This window comes from Echeneis naucrates, chromosome 24, assembly GCF_900963305.1.
Source record: "Echeneis naucrates chromosome 24, fEcheNa1.1, whole genome shotgun sequence".
Classification (NCBI taxonomy): Eukaryota; Metazoa; Chordata; class Actinopteri; order Carangiformes; family Echeneidae; genus Echeneis; species Echeneis naucrates.
In genome coordinates, this window is record NC_042534.1 from 5153402 (window position 1) to 5171502 (window position 18101).

The 18101-nt window shown below is 41.8% G+C and overlaps 1 protein-coding gene across 3 annotated transcripts in view; it reads right to left on the reverse strand.

The window, feature by feature from the left end:
* stxbp5a (syntaxin binding protein 5a (tomosyn)) overlaps positions 1-18101 on the reverse strand; it is a 73313-nt gene that overhangs the window by 17948 nt on the left and 37264 nt on the right. For all 3 annotated transcript variants that reach the window (XM_029496167.1, XM_029496166.1, XM_029496168.1), the window contains 8 exons: positions 17783-17917; positions 12182-12245; positions 11473-11556; positions 4707-4830; positions 3382-3460; positions 2923-3077; positions 724-796; positions 403-550 (listed from right to left, as the gene is read on the reverse strand). In XM_029496167.1, the coding sequence (XP_029352027.1) occupies positions 403-550; positions 724-796; positions 2923-3077; positions 3382-3460; positions 4707-4830; positions 11473-11556; positions 12182-12245; positions 17783-17917 (862 nt within the window). The remainder of the gene's footprint in view (positions 1-402; positions 551-723; positions 797-2922; positions 3078-3381; positions 3461-4706; positions 4831-11472; positions 11557-12181; positions 12246-17782; positions 17918-18101) is intronic.

An 18101-nucleotide genomic window follows, 5' to 3' on the forward strand; every position in this document is an offset into this window, starting at 1 on the left:
ACTGAGCCAGCAGTATGTAAAGTAAAAGTGTGCACTTCTGCCAGTCAGTTCTGAGCAGAGGGCAACAAGTAAAGAGAACATACTTAAATAATAATTCAATCAGCTTCAGTTTCTGCATCAATGCTGCCATCATTATCATTTATTAGCCTCCCTTCACGGTCCAGCAGCAGCTCTGAACCCTTTTAAAGTCTGGGTCAGGTAAGGCGTAAGATTAACTGGTCAAGTTGGGCTGAGATGTGATCTATTGACTTTGCAGCAAATAAATCAAACAAACATGCAAATATGTAAAATATGTCTGCAGGAAAGGAAACAATTCTACACATGCAGAATGAATTTTGGTTCACTCATCAGTAATAAAAGACTGATCAGTATACAACATGATGCACTATATGTATATCACACCTTTTTACTGTAGCCCTGTCGTTTCTGCCGTGAGCCAACAGAATAAAGTGCAGGTATGAGGTCCACAGGGCAATCGGCAAAGTACTCACAGCAGGTCACAGGAGACTCGTGGATAGTCAGAGGATAGGGGTTCTCGAATATGGGGTAACTGTTAGCAAGAGAGCACAGACGGAGTCACTCTTAATTAAACCAGCCTGTCTGCTTCAGCATGATAAACAAACCCAATGAGAGAAAGTTATACCATAACATGAAGTAGAGAAGATAAAGTCAATATCTAACAAACATGGCATGAGGAGTTTATGGAATTAAATACAAACTCACCCATTTTGTGCAAGGTCGATCACCACTAAATCCTTTTCCAGTAGGACCACTACAGCATAGGGTTCCTGAAAATCTGCACAGAGACATGCCATTCATCAAGGCACACTTTAGGTTCTTTTATAATTTCTTGAGTGAGAATTCCCCTGAAATCAGCAAACCACTGGGGAAGACTTTCCCAGACTTTATATGGCAAATGTTATTATCATATCTGTGCCCTGAAGATGTGAGGGCAGGAATGCTTACTGCTTAAAATGTTTTAATCTATGTGATTTCTGACTGTGGGGGATACTGCCCTGGTTAAATATTTGTATTAGTCTGATTCAGGAGTAGAATTTCATATGCGACCTAAAGCGTCTTCCTGTAATGGATTTTAAACCCTTAGAATAAATGTAACCTACAATGGCACAGAAGTGGAGCCAGAACAGACTTCACCATGCTGCTCAAAAAAGTTACACGTACATTGTGTCTCCTGTCGTCCTCCACTGTGATAAAAGTGATCGGGTGTGGTTGTATGTGAGGAAAATACTAATGAGGGAGCAACGTGCATCAGGCAATACAAACCCAACAGAGATATTAAGAATACTTTTCTGTGATTGGACGGAAAGACTTTCTTGGTTTCACGGTGATCATCAACTTGCCCAGAGGAAGGTTGGCCAGAACTGTTTTCTTCTGACAGCCACTTAACTGGAGCAGCTGGGGGTTAAACACCTTGCTAAAGGGCACTTTGACAAAATTGATGGGAGAGGAAAGAAACACAAGATTGCCTTTCTCACCTGCTGCCCTCGAGCTTTGTCTGGGTCCACTGCAGTAATAAAGCACAGGTCCATGTATTATGTATACATGGTAGCTGCTATTTCCCCATTTTGGGGACATTTGATCTGGAAATAGCTGGGATGGGGATGTATAGTAATAGTAGCTGAGTGTGTGAGGGTGTAAAACGGTGTGGAGAGAACAATCTGCCGCTCAGTAAGGCAGATCTCAGACTGTCACATTTACGTCAAGGTTAAAAAAACACTTTGGAAACAACTGTTGTCACTACACTTCTCGTTGTCGTGATCCTTTCATCTCCCCAGCGTTGGTCTACAAGGCATTCACATTCTGTTGTGGGTCATTACGCAACTTTAGATAAAAGCAGCTTTGTCTGTTGGTTTTAGGGGGTGGGAGATATGATTATAGCTCGACATCCCAACAAATTAAAGATGATTTTCAATGATAAAGAGAAAAAGGGATAATCAAAATTGCCAAGCTCTAAAATAAAAACAGTGATCTATATCTTTGCAGCTTTGTCGCCTTGAGGAAAACTGCAGAGTTTGTGATGGTTCCGTGTTAATTTATTGCTACAAGTGTCTCCTTCCATGCAAATATTAAAAAAATCTTATCAGCTTTAATTAAAAAAAAAAAAAAAAACTCCATGAAAGTGAAAAAACTTAATTCTAACATGATAATTTTTTAAATGAGATGCATTTCACCGCTCAGTCTTTACTGACTCTCCTGTAGTGTGACCATTTGTTTTAAACAGCTACTTTGTGTTCATGCCCTCTGTTTTCACAGGGACACATACTGGTGTGCTCATTGCATCATCTGCTGGCACATCATCATGGATTATCAAACTCCTCTGCACAGTGACACTGGTTTTGGTGCATGCACACAGACACGCTATCAGCCAGACATGTATTGTGTAATCCAAAGACCCAGTAAGGCCCATTACAAGATGAAATCAGCAGATGGTGTCATCAGGTTGCTGGTGACATAATGAAGACACATAACTCACTAATCCTCCCTGTAGCTCACTGTATATGTATATGTATGAGATGAAGCTGCTGCAGTTTGCATTCTGGATTACATACAAACAGAATCCCATACCATTCATCTCCACTCTGGGCTGTTTTAGTTGTTGACACCTCAATACAAGAAATAAGATTATAATTTAATTTAGATGGAAGCAACTGTGTACAAAAAGATGAAATGAAAATGTAATATTACGTGTTGGATAATGAAACTGAAATAGGATTCCTCCCCTTGGGAAATTTCATATTTATTACAGAAACACACAAACACGGGGGCAAGCAATCCAACATAATTAAAAAAAAAAAATGGAAGGTGTGGGTATATAAGTGCGTGTGAGTCCAATGCATTGCCAGAAAAGAGCATATGATGCCAGTGCTCATACAAATATGATACTCAGACATTCACACTTACCATTAGGGTACGGTGTCTCACAAAGTGTGAGGAAATCTACTATAGGATAATCCATCTCAAGCACAGCGGTACTCTTCCCATGCATTACTGTCAGACAAGGCCGCCGGCCCGCCGTGTCATACGACAGACCACCAGAGAGTATTATAAAGGGTTCCCTGGAAGAGACACACACACAGATATAAAACACCTTCTATTTGAATATAGATGACTTTTTAAGGCTTATTTACAAAAGGCAAGTTACACAGCCGGTACCCATAATCGCACTGTGGATTTGCCATGCAACCAGCTCCTGGCAATGATCAGTTAATCTGATATCTGAACTGGGTAAGAGAAAAGGTTATATTCACCTTGTATTGTGTCTCTGGCAACAAGTGTGTATGATCAAGCATAGCCTTGGTATATCATGAGTGTATGTTTGTGTATTTCGCTGTGTGTGGCAGAGACGATGAGGGACCTTACCCATTTCTAGTAGTTTTGTATTCCACTTTCAGAATGGGTTTACAAGGCTCTGGCTTCTTCCCGTCCTTGGGCTGTTTTCCTAAAATAGTACAGACAGAAGTTACTTGAGTTTGCCGGTTCACTCCCACTTCACCTCCTCTCTTTTCTTGTTTCTCCTGTCAAGTCGGCCTCCACCTAGAAGCTGCACTTAAAACACAGCTCCAAGGAGGAGCGAGACAATAACAAAGGGCTGTTCATCTGAGAGGAAGATAAATGCAGGTGCAGGGACATGCAAAGAAGGAGTGGCACTCATGGATGATCTGCCAAATCCATCTCTTCAAACCTCAGTGGAGGTCCATGTGAGGAAAATGTACCCATCCATCATGTGTGTGTATACTTATGCATAGCTGTGGAAGAGAACGCAAAACGTGTGGCTGAACATACCTGAACTATTATTGAACTGAGTAAACAGGTTATGCAAAGCAGCTCTATATATTAAAGAACTACTTTTAATAACTACATCTAAATAACAGATATCTAAAAAGACAATTAAAGGAGGACTCATAAGCCCTACTTAAACCTGTCAAAGGAATTTGCATAATTGCCCATTAAATACTAAATTAATTATGCATACAGGAGTGGGAGAAACAACTAATTAAAAAGCCTGTGTGGTGAAATCCTCTCTGCAGTCCCCTACACACGAAACCAGCTTGAAAAATTGGCTAGAAGTTGTTCCCCTCCTCCCTTTCTTCCCCTCTCTGACTATCTTACTCTCTTTGTCCATTTTTCACTCTCACACACTGTCATTTCTTCCCGGTCCTTCATCCAGGGGAACAGTCAATGTGCTCCATGGGATGAATAGATGTGTGGGGGGACAGATGAATATGGATTAAAGCACATCTTCAAAAGAGCAGACTTGCATTCTACAGGAAACAAACAGCACACCAAAACTAATGTGTGTGCGTGTAGACACAAAGTAAAGCAAACAGAGGCAGGACATAATTGAACTGACAATAATCCTCTGACTGAAATTAGGAAACGATGAGGGAGCCATGTGGGGGCTTTTGGGGGAGAGCTAGAATGAATGTAGTGAATGTAGCTGAAATCATCAGTAAAGTGTAATATAAAACTACACTGTACTATAATCAAACTTTTCATACTTAATAACCCGAAGAAATAAAAGCATGTCAACCAATTTCTAGACACCCTGAACCTTAGATACTTGAGGCGGAGCCGAAAGCAGCAAATTAGAGGAAATTGGAAAAAGTAAACATGAATTTCTGTTGCAAAATGACAACCTGTTAATCTTCCCAGATGTCCCTGTCCCTGTGTGTGTGTGTCCTTACCGTGTGGGGTGATTGTCTGTATGGGCTTGCCCTGGCCTCTGATGTTCCATATGGTCAGAGTTCCATCTGAGTGACTGCAAATGAACTGCTTGCCCTCGTGGTGCCAGGCAACTGAGTGGATCGCCTAGGAAACGACAGGCAGGAAGCAGGAGGGCAAAAGGGGATGTCAGTGGTCCAGCAGGCTGAAACATCATGCGCCACCATCTCCCATACGCTAAGAGTTCCTAGCACTGCCGCGGCCTTACGGTAAACAGCCTTCCTGTGTGGGTTAAACACCAGCGACTGTGGATTACATCCTCTTCAACAGATGGGTAAAGTGATAAAAAGGGTCTGGCCCCCGTTTCCTGTGTTGTAAGTGCATTCATTAGAGGAAGCTTTTATATTACTGCTGCATGTGAAATAAGCAGGAATGGATGAGAGGAAGAAACGATTTTATATCCAATATAAGTGAAAAACACTTGATTTATTGCATTTAGGTTCATCTGGTGGCATTTGGCGCAATGGACAGCAATTAATTATGATTTAAGGCAACATATCATGTAACTCTTTAGTCTGAGTTGCCAATTCATGCTCAGCAATGTGCACTTAAGATCTAACTAAAGCAGCTGAATATCAAAACTATCCAAAATATTAAAAAAAATAATAATCAAAATAGAAGTTATTATAACTCTACTATTGACAGCTAACAGGGCTAAGATAAAGACGCAGGTGATTCAGAGCTGAGCAAACAAAGAAGACAGACAGGAGCTGAAGAGATTGTGGAATCTATGTCCTCTGAGCAGTCCTATTCCTGTTAATCTATCTTCTGACAAGCAATCACTGAAAACATAAACACATCTTGACCAAAATATGCACCAGTAAAGGGCAGCCTTGCTCATTGATGCCCTTTTCATAGCTCATAATTAAACCCAGCAAACATTTTTACTTTAAATAGACATGAGAACTCACACCAACCAATTATGGGTGGAGGTCATGGCCACTTCCTCAGCAGTTTCTTCAAGGCTTATTGCATTGTGCCATATTTTATCATATGCACACTTTCACATATCTTATGAGAATGCATGCAGCAGAAGTAATAGATCCCATCACAACCCTGGTGCCGGTCAGAGAAAACACTCCTGTAATAGTCGGAATAGTTGAGCTGTTTGGCATACTTAGCCAGCTGCTTTTTTTTCATCTTGCACTGTTCAATATTATTCAGTTCTGGTTAAAGCTCCGTTTACTGAGTGTAAGCTTGCCGCTGGCTTTCCATGTTAACTTGTCTGCCAAACGCTGCTCCTTGTCTCACATCACTCATCTGGAATGAATGATGACCTCGCTGCCGATGCCAATGTGAGCACACAGTAAGGTTAAGTCAACCTATTCTAAATGCAGTTTCTATTTAAGTGTGAGTAACAATTTTCAGTGTGCCATTAATCATAACCGGTGCCGGCTCACTGAACGTGCGTTTTCCTGAAAATAACTAACTGTCATTGTGCTCCTGTGATTTGCTGCTAAGGAACATCACCATTTACACAGGCCAGATCTTAAACTCACAAAGAAGAGACTAATAAAGTGATAGCGGAGTTTGTATCCAAACTAAAATCAAATTGCAAAGATCTCATTATCCTGGTTATCTTAATGGGAAGCCCTCCAGGTCACCGTGAGCTTGATGAGTCAGAACCATGTTATGCTGACATCACCACAAGTTATCCTATTATGCAGAAAATGATTCATTTTCTCTCAGTACCTCAAAGACTTTCCTGATCTCCCATTCACAATGGTTGTTTTCTTGGAAATAATAAAATGACACGATGAGTAATGGCTTAGGCGTCTGCTCTGCTTACAAGGACACGTACCTGCCACCAGCTTAAATAAGAGAGGACTGTGGGATGCAGTGAGCTAGAAGGAGAGATAGTTTATCAATGATTTGTTGCCAGAAGTGATTCAACAGTAAGCAGTGCCAGATGGGCTGGATGTTCTTCTTGCAGGCGTTGTGAATGCATTGTGAACAAATTTCTGATTGGGTAAAATTTTTAACATCCCACACTCTGAAGGTTAAGTGATAAAACATTAAACTTGACTGTGCAAAAAAACATACATGGGGACCCGAGTTTGCACCAATTTCATTAATACAAAGACATTATAACCAAGAGGAAACATTTAGATATGTTTTTTTATATATATATATATATATTGACTGTTGCTAGTATTATAGATATTGCAGGAAGTGCTAAATGCTCAAACTTTCCCATTCAGAGAAGGCTTGACAGGGACAAACAGAGTTGTGGAAATCTATCAGTGCATTGTTCACTGAGACAGTCCCATAAGGGAACAATGCACTGCACTTAATTGGAAAATGAGTAGGATAATTGAAACACATGGTACTCGTCATATCAAACAATGCTAATTAAAAAGGCTAATTTCACAATTTATTACATTAGGTCAGTTTTCACAGATTGGTCTTTGGGGGATGGAAGAATTCAGTCAACACTTATTAAAATCTCTCCAACGCAGACACAGATGGATGAAAGAAAAAAAAAAGAAAAAAAAAAAAGACATGCACATAAACAAGCATATCACAGCCTTAATTAGAATAGCTTCTGCCAGCATTGTGTCATGCCAGGGCACAAAGACAGCCTATCGCTGAAGTGCCTCAGCTCAGACACACACAGACTCCCACAACAATGGTAAATCAGCTGCAGTGCAAAAACATTCAACCAAAAAGGGCTTCATCTAAAAAAACAAGCATTTGAGGGCAAGAATGTCAACATGGATTTCCATTAAGAAATAGTTTTACTTTTGTTTGTTTCTCTGTTTTGGGACATGAAATCCAGTTCTGTTTCTTTCTCTTTTTTTTTTTTTTTTTTAGTTATTATAAGCACTGAAAGGAACAAAGCCCCTGTGAGCATCCATTTACCAATTAAGACGGTTGCATTGCAAGAGATGGTGCACCATCATCATTGGTTGCGAGAAATTCAATCTTCGTACTGTCAAAGTACAACTGTAGCAGTTAATGAGCTGGGTTGTATCAAATCATACTAACATGAGCTCAAATTAATTTGAATTTGTCCAATGCTTTGATTTATGAATAATTACCCGCAAAACAATACCATCGTCAGCTTCGCCTGTGTTTTGTGTTTAGGGCAAGCAGGTGTTTGTGCTAAACTCAGATGGTGAACATGATGAACACTGCGTGTAAGTTAGCACTTAGCTCATCACATATAGCCTCTCCTGGTGTATGCAGATAGCCGACAGAGAAGATTGAGTTGAGTAATGGCTTTCTGATTGCTGTTCATAGGAACATGGTGAAGGTTGGGCCCACTGACAGTTTGGGAAGGTTGATGTTTGCATGCTGATGTTAGCAGTTTGAAGCATGGATCTGCCTACACTGCTCACAGAGTGGGATGATCTTCTTAGACCTGCTTAGGAAGACGATGAAATAATTTTATCAGCAAAAATGATCAGTGATTTTGTGTCCCAGCTATTCCTTCAGGTACAAAACACTGAGTAAGCAATATCCACCAGGTACATAGGTGGGAAGTTGGAGCTCCAGTCATTCATCAGGGACTCAGGCCAAGGCGTTGAGTCAGATGGAGCAGAGTGGAGCAGGATTAGGGTGACGGATGCTCTCTGGCTGGCACTCACTGGAAACACATACTGCTGAGCCACAGCTTATAGCAGACAATTCACTGGAAGACACAGTCCAAGTCGTGCTCGCTCAGCTCTTTGAGAGCTTGTAAAAACACTAATTTTATCTTCGGTGTTGTATGTCTGAACTCAGCCAGAATGGTTTTCTGGAGATCAGGTTAAGTTCCCAGATTTACTGACATTTCTGGAGCCTAACATCTGCTTTCATTTGAGTAAATAATAATAATAATAATAATAATAAAAAAAAAACTTTCCCTTATGTGCGCTCTACCTACTGATGTTCTGTGACGTTGCAAAAATCGTCACAAACGTTCCAATACAGGACAAGCTAGACCATTTATGTCCATCCAGTGAAATCATAGACTCCCTTTGACTCACTAAAACATCTGCAAACATCCATCAAAGCTATAATGTGCTTTGTGACATGCTTATTCCGAAGTCTGAATCCATCACTGCATGGTCTGAAAAGAAGAGGAAGAAAACCGCTTTGTTCATTTCAGCCGACAACTTTGATACTTGGTGGCGAGCGCCTGGGCATGCAGCATTTGAATGAAAGCAGGAAAAAGGGTGCACAGCGGGAAAAATGTAGCTCACAGTGCATCTGATGGCTGTAAAAGTTATTTCACCGACCAGCGTTGTTTGCAGAGGTGGCACAGAGTGACTTCGCACAGATTAATGATGTCCGTGAATCCAACAATTCTGATTGTAGAAACTGCTTCTAAGTAATGATGAATGCACATTAAAGTATCTTCCTATAAAATTAGGCCTAGGTAGCATCTTGATTTAACCCTGCCCTCATTGTCTCTGCGATCATTCCCAATTAAGATATTTTAATTCAACATATAATCCTTGAAATGTGTTTTTACACGACCGATGTTCCATCACAAATTGTAGAAATGGTCATTAGACCTTCATGATGCCATTTGTACAGTATGTCACGTGAGAAGAGACCTCATGTCATATAAACACCATTTCAGTTGTAAACAGACAGAAAGCCTTCATTCATCTTCAACCACTTATCTGTTTCTGGGTCGCAGGGGGAGCTGGAGCCAATCCCAGCTCACACTGGGTGAGGACGGGGTCACCCTGGACAGGTGGCCAGTCTGACACAGGGCCAACACACAGAGACAGACAGAGACCAACAACCACTCACATACGAACAAGCCTACATGTCATGCAGTATATTTAGTTTATCAACATAATGCTGTAGTAATTTAGTCAATACCTCCCACCCCCACCGATGCGTTCATTTTCCACAGCACTCACTCTTCATTCCATTTAATTAGTGTTGGCTGCACCACTGTCCACAATAGTACTATTAAAAAAAGTCATGGAGCAATTATAACCCCATTTCACTGATGATGCAGCACAGCAGAACTCGAGAACGGTCTTCAGTGCCCTTGAAGGCTGGTCTGGGGCCAATTTAAACTGTATAGAAGTCTGACTCTCTGACTCTAACCAGCGAAATAACCCCAAGACATTCAAAAAGACATGACAGAGTGCTGTGCTGCAAGCTCCTCTGCCTTCTCAGAGCAAAATTAAAAGCAGTAGCTCACCCTGAAACTCCACCTGCCTACACTTCAACCCCCCTAACACCCGTTTCTGAGGTTTGGAGAGAGTTCCCTCAGGAGATTCAATACAACAGACCGTGTTTCCGTCAGAGCAGCAGGAGGATATTAGCTTATCTGAGGGAAGAGAGCAGAGGCAGACATGACTTCCTTGCAGACTGAACATAAAAAACAAATCTTTATGTGTTTGTTGTCCTCAGTGACTCCTGTCATCTCAGCATGTTTACAGCAGCTCAACACCACCAATGAGGTGAGGACCAGCGTGAGCGTGTGCCTTAAAGTGGCGGTTTGGCTCTTTGTCTAAGTGCGACAGACATCACTGTTTGACTGTGTGCATGATAAGTGTGTGCCTGTTTGAGAGTGTACATTGGTACGCCGAGCCATTCAGTCAGGAAAAGCCTCATTGAGTTTATGAATGAGCTTTTCTATTAGTAGTCATCTCCAGTTTACGAGACTCTAAACCAAAAATAATCACACATACATTAACTATATTTAGGCCCAGTAGTGTGAAAATATAATAAATTCCACAACCACAGTCACACTAACAAATTCATAAAACACAATATGTGGGAATAAGATGATGATCTATGTGGATTGTGGCAAAAAATGTAATGGATTATAAGAAGAAATACAGATTTTATCAATATACTACAGTCTAGATAAACATCCAAGACACAGTTTAGGGTTGACATAGGCCAGATCCAGAGGGAATCTGAGCAGCTCTGACACAGTGTCTTTGCTTTATTGTTGTGTCTTCTCTTATTTATGGACACACACTACTGCCTCTGGGGAAGCCAATAAAGCTGCATGATTCAGTGCTTTATAAAGGTGGACCTTTTACAAAATGAAGACTCCCTTTTTACAAGCAGGATATGCAAGTAAAACGACGGTCCAGCCTTCTAACTTCACTCAGGAGACATGAACACATGGCACTCTACTGTATAAATCATAACATTGTTAAAAATCCATTTCAACTGTTCTTTGTAACTGATGCTACTGTGAAGAACACATTTTCCTCTTAGGCGCCAACAATAGAAAGATTGTATGATTTAATTTTGGAGAATTAATCCCATATTTCATAATTTCAACTCAGCAAATGTTGAGGAATTACTTTGATAAGCTTCTTTATTCTCGTGGCTGGAAAGCTCTGAGTCAGTCAGCAAGTCACTCAGCTTTGTTTTCATTAAATAACACATGGAGTTGCTTTCGAGACAGGCCTGTCACCATCTCCCCGACAGGAAGTAGAAAATCCTATTCCTTCTCTGTCAGCTACTGCTGTGTGAACCATCATCAGTTTTACAACACAAATGAGAGACTCACTCCCAAAGAGGTGTGTGTATGTACAGTATGTGTGATCTATACAAACACGCTCAACTCACAAGCTTTGTCAGCTGTAGTAAACCATCCCAAACACACACACAAACGTACAACTGAGTTCAGCGCAGCTCATGAATATGCGATTCAATTCCCATTTTCTGAATAAAAGATACTCTGTACATCAAGAGTGGAGGAGGGTGACTGAAGGCTGTTAGAGAAGAAAGGAAATGAGGGGAGGGGGGTTTGCCTACCTCATCGTAAGTGTAGCGATAGTCAGCCTTCTTTGATTTCAGATCCCACAGGACCACGATCCCAGACTCAAATCCAATTATAAGCTGGAAAAGAAGAGCGACAGGCAGAGATGACACAGAGGAGAGTGAATACACCCCATCATGGGCAAAAACTGAGGTAATACAATTGACATTCAAACACAGCACAGGATAAAGTCAAGTGTAAGTATACTCCGTTGAGTCAGGGAGAAACCTGCCAATCTGGGTTCACACAAGATGGTCAAAGAAAATGCAAATTGATTCTTTTGCCAAATGAAGTGTAAGGCCTTTTTTGGCTTTGAAGACTTATTTATGGAAACAGCATCTAGTCTCAATGTGCAATGGACACTGAAGCAACAAAAAAATAATATTCATATGGTCTTTTTGTTGAAAGGAATTTATCAAAAAAATTTAAAAAGGATAAATTGTTATGATAAGAGTTTGTTAGACCTCAAAAATAGAGAAATTGATTTTAAATGACAAAGACTGTCCTGTAATTCCTTAAATGTTCCATTATTCACATAGTTTGCTTTTCTTAACAATGTCACTGAATCAAGTAAGTAATGACATCGTGTCAAGAAAAGGTAAAAGGACGCTAAAGCAAAATGGGGCTACAACCTTCTGAAGCTGGGGTGAAAACAAGCGTTGTAATATTGTAAAGGGGAGAAATGCACCAGAATTCACTGTTTACCTTCCCTTCATCCATTGGGTTGTCACTTATATGGACAACTGGTCCAGGGTGAGCCTTGGAGGACCTTGTGAGAGGGAGAGACAGACTTGATGCATCAAACAGGCTCACAGACACACAGTTCACTTTCATCACACAGTGATATGGAGCGGGTTAAGGTGGGAAGTGAGTGTCTTTGAACCTGAGGAAGAGGTCCACCAGGAGGACAGAGCTGCCAATCACTCCAAGGCTCTAAAAGGCTGTTCAAAGAGCTCACTGAAGATTGTGATGGATGGCACTGCCAGGCCCAGCAGTCCCCAATGGCCATTTGTATGTGCCTACATGTCGTTGTCATGTGTGTGTGTCCATTTGCATGTCGGAGAAGTAGATGGCACGAAACGCTCAGCTACCCTTCTCCCCTCCCCCTCCTGTCTGCGCTTTACCCTCCAGACAGCCTTATGTCAAATCCTCTCTCTCTCTCTCTCTCTCTCTCTCTCTCTCTCTCTCTCTCTCTCCTCTCTCTCTCTCTCTCTCTCTCTCTCTCTCTCTCTCTCTCTCTCTCTCTCTCTCTCTCTCTCTCTCTCTCTCTCTCTCTCTCTCTCTCCCTCCCTCTCTCTCTCTCTCTCTCTCTCTCTCTCTCTCTCTCTCTCTCTCTCTCTCTCTCTCTCTCTCTCTCTGCGCCACGTGGTAGCAGAATTTTACCGAACCTGTCCTGCCTTCAAGATATGATGTGGGATGAGAATTGCCAAAGAAGGTCACATATGAAAAAGAGTGACTATTAGTGCCTCAAACCTAACCTCAGTACCAGGCAGAAAGGGCAGGGATGCCTGACAAGGAAAGGAAGCGGAAGGAGCTGCAACCAAATGTAAGTAATTTTATTTGGCCCACGTCTTCGCAGTGCTTTTTAAGTTTTTTAATCCATAATCTGCTGGCAAAGGGCAGGCTATGCTGATGACTAAGATTAACATCATCATTTTCCCCAAAAATACATTACTGATGGAAACTTAGCATGGGATGAATGATAACCCTCTTTGTTCAGTTAGTTCTGCATATCTGTGAGAGAGCGAGAGAGAAGGTAGCAGTTAATGGGCAGGCAGGGAGTCAGTCAGTTGTCTCTATATTTAGCCTGTTAGTGCTGGAGCCTTATTACCTAAGCTCTGCTGCAGCTGGAGCTGTTGATTTATCTAATCCCTGTTCACAGCCGTCCACAGCAGCACGCGTGTACACATACATTTGCATGACAGCACAATTAAAAACATATCTTCACACCCAGCTCATTGGGGAAACACACACCAATCACAATTAGCCTCTTCCTGAATTACAAAATACAACTTGTACACATAAAAGCCTGGCTCAGCAACCCCACATGGTTTCTTTTCTCTTGTTTTAGGATTTTACGTTCCCCTCTGAGACTCCATAACAAATCTGCTTTGTTAAAACCGGTTGTCATACAGTAAATAAATCTGACGTGAGCATATTTGCAAAGTCCACAAATGCATGTTCAGGTTTGGAGATAAAGGAATCACCATGGCAACAGAGGCAGGATGGGCAGAGCAGAGACAGGCTCCCAAAAAATCATCCATACACACAAACACCCCCCTCACACACACACACACACACATGCCTTCATGACTACATCGGCACACTCCTGTGACCAACATTTCTGCCTGTGTACTGCTAATAACTGTGTTTTGTATATACACAATAAAACAAGCTTTGGGGACATGAACGTTTGGGTATGTTTGCATACAAGTGCATATTCTTACACATGCTATTATTCACAAGGTGTCATTTGCAACTATTGTTTTGTCTTTGAGCTACCGATTCAAGGTCTTTCATGTCTCTCTCTCACACACACACACACACACACACACACACACACACACACACACACACACACACACACACACACACACACACACACACACACACACACACACACACACACACACACACACACACACACACACACACACACACACACACACACACACACACACATCCACGGCCATTAAAGTTAAACTACATAATTCTATAATGCTCTTTCAGTGAATCATTAAATCTCTTTCTGTCCAGACGGATATCGGGTATAAAGCTTTTACATAAAGCATCTTTTCTTTCTATGTAGACTACGCTGGGGGGGTTAAACATCAATATGTCACAAGGGAAGAAAGAGTATGATTTCTTTATCCATTTCTGAATAAAGGCTCAGATATTGATTCAGCCTACCTATTCAAGGGCTGAACAACATACAGAGAGACACACATGTGCACACAAACACAGTGACGTCCCAAACATCTGTTGTCACCACGGGTGACCCTCTGTGAAGCAGCAGAGGCGCAGTCACCATGGCAGCATCTCCGCAGCAACATGGCTTGAAAAGCCTGTTTACAACAGACCCATACCATATGTGGCCTCATGTCACCTCTGTGTGTGAGATAATGCAGAGGTTTTTGTCATTTCCACATCCAACAGGTGAAAAATTATATTCAGTACTCTGAGTAGTAAAAGAATAATAAATAACAAAAATACAGAGCAAGAAGAACAATAATGAAAAACAATAAAAACTGCAAAAAAGCTTTTGCATTAGATGATCCTGCTGGTCTGGCTGCACTGATCCCCCTGACCTCACTGAATATTTTCAGAACATGAGGAAACTAGAGCTCTATACCAAATCTGCAGTTATAAGATAAACTGCACAGTATGTTGCTTTCTCGTAAAACCTTCCCAAAGTTATGTGATAACCCAGTTGCACACAAATCAACACATTTAGTTTTGCACTGATCTGAATTAAACAAGTTGAATGCAAATACCAAGACTGAAGTGAAGACTGGGACGGGACCTTGTGAGCAACGCTGTCTTTTACTGATACAAATCTCTGTGCTGAACAAATTGATGGAATCAGCAATGGGACTTGTAATTTCCAGCTCTTAGTAAATAGTGTTGGATTAAGGCTGTGTCCCCCAGGAAAGATCACTGTGCTGGGTCCACCCCAGCAGCACCTGCAGTCTAATAGTAGATGCTGAAGGATACTTGGGCTCTTTTCTAGCGCACTGCTGAAGCAGCGGTGAATAAACACACACGCTTCAAAGCAAAGCATGCAGGAACATACGTGAAAGCACGAAAAATTCAAATGAGTATTTACAATAGCTTCAGGATCCGGAGTGGGAGAGCAGGAGCAAATGAAAGAGGACAGTTCAGGAGAGGCCTCGGGCTAACACATTCACATAAACTGTGTGTCATAATAAGTTGTTAACATTTTACCACTCCTGTCCCATTTCTCCTCGGCCCTCTGTGCTCAGTGACCATCCAACACACAGGAAACACACAGACACACACTCCTACACATACAGTATAGGACATAACACAGACAAAGCTTACATCTTGTGAAGAAATTCAGATTTACATGTGGCCTTACCGTAATGTCCTGAAGGCCTACAGCACGAACTGAACTATAGTGCCACACAGTTTGTTATGTGCTGGACGACGTTTGCGTGTCTATTAGTGTTTTCAGTTCAGAAGCTTGGGAACATAGGTGTGAGTCAGACCAACACTGAGCACTGAGCCAAGGCAGGGCTTGGGCCACTGGCACAACTACTTCAGCTTGTCTCCAAATAGCAGGGCCCGAGGGGGAACAATCCCGGTGCACACAACATCCTACCCTCATTACAACAATCACAATAGAACAGAGGTGCAACAGTCAGGGCTTTATTGAAAAGTCTTGAGATAATCCTTCCATCTTCAGGATGCAGAGTAAGTTCCATTCATTTGAAACCCACAGCTGTTAAATGACTTAAATGGTGAATCAATCATAAACTATTTTGTTGATTAATTTTCTGTCACTCATATAATCGTTACAGCTGTTATCGCAGTTCATTTTCATCAAGCACTAACTTAGCCCAACGCCAGCAACAAAACAGGACGATGGGAGAGAAGCACCAAAACAATAGAATCACCTCACACTTCTCCGATCCACATCGAAGCAAACCACAGACCCACTCATACACTCTAACAGATATACAAACTGAAAGCCACTGTAACAAATCCAAAAATCAATTCCAGCTCAGCTGCCATCTTCGAAGCCTAATATCCCACAGAATGACTGCATGAGTGATTGAGGCTTGAACTACTGTAAAAGGAACCGAAACCTCATTTCCTCAAACTAATTACGCAGAGCTACAGTTTGGGAAGAAACAACAGATTGTCAAAGAACGTTTGGTGGCTTAACAAATCTGTTAGTGTAAAGAGCTGATGGGAGATGATGGGGGAATAATTCTCTGGTAGACTATGGGAAGATGCAGAGATGTTTACTGCATCTGGAAGACAGCAGAAAATACTGAGTGAGAAAGGGGAAGAGTGTATATGCAGGCCATGACTTTAAAATGAGCTGGAGAACTAAAACAGTTCACTCACTATTTAAAAGTGCACAATATTGCACAAGTACAGCAAAAGTGCCACAAGTTCCAGTGATAACGGAACCTCCTTTTTTTTTTTTTTAAATAATTTCTCCTCCAGACTCCAGAGAAATATTAACTTCTCCTTGAGAGTGAGTTGTAACGGTCAGATTAATATTTTTGGAACAGAGGCGATATGTGGAAATACAAATAAGCATTGTGAAAACACACTTCAGGTGAAGGTGAAGGAGAAAAAGAAGTGGAATTTAGTGAAAAAAGAATATATGTTATTGCTTGTCCTTGCCAAAAGGAAACCCGAGTATCTAATCTAATCAATCTCTAATTGGAAATCTTTCCCATCTACCTCTCCATCCTCTTGTGTCTGAACGACTTCTTCCTGCTCGACCATCTTTTTTTTCTGCTACCTGCATTTTTCCAGCTGTCACCGCTCCACTCCCCTCCATCACTCTTCCCCTCTGCATGCCCCCTTTCCCCAGGCAAAAGCCCCTGCCTCATCCGCCGCTCCCCCGTTTCCTCGCTGTCATATATTCTCCTTCCCCCTCCCCTCCGTCCTTGTTCCCACCGCTCACTCACTCTCGCCTTTTCTTCCCTGTAGCGCTGTTGACGAGCCGAGACGTCTGTGTGTGCCGCACACTGATCTCAGCAGACACCTGTTCCACTATCCCCCCTTCCTTCCACCTCTTCCCCTTCGCTCACACACACACTGAAGGAGATGAGCACAAAGCAAAACGCTTGAATGAATAATTTAAGTCTCTACAGCAGGGAACCAAAATGGAGCCTGTCAAGCTGACAGTTCCATTGAAACAGCAAAGAGACAAGTCGCAAATACCTGAGGTCCGATACTGTTCCTGGAAATGATAGACTGACTAATGGTTCTTTCCTATCGCTACATTTAAACTACAATAACCTTTTGAAAGGTAAAATTCTGATTGCACTGCATCCCTTACCTCACTTAAGTGCTGCAAGGTGAGTCAGTAGACCCTGAGATTAGTGTTGCACTGCTGGCGATGTGAGCTTGAGTCCTACAGAGTTCAACTATTGATCGAAGTATCAGTGATTCACTTTGGATGTGAATCCCCCCTCCTCACATAAACCTATGCAGCAGCATACTAAATCATGCTGCATTTTAAGAAGGGATGAGAGCAAATGCAAAGAACATGGAGGGCAGGATGTGTGGGAGGTGGGGGGGCACACAGGCAGCAACACTCACAGTTCAATGGCTTTGTTCCACATGATGACATAGCCTGAGAGCATAAATGACTCCACGTTGACGATGTGGATGTTTCCTCGTTCTGTGCCAATGTACAGCCATTTACTCTGGAAGGGCAGGTGGCAGAACGTTATTCTGCAAAGAGAAGGAGAGCAGACAAGTGTCAGAGGATTAGGAAAAATGACATGAGAGGAAGAGAAAGGATGGACAAACCAGGAAAAAAGACAAAGAGAGCCAAGAGTCAGAGACCTCTTGGAAATCACTCAATGTCCTATTACAACCAGAGACAAATTATGCAAAACTTAGAGGATTATTTGCC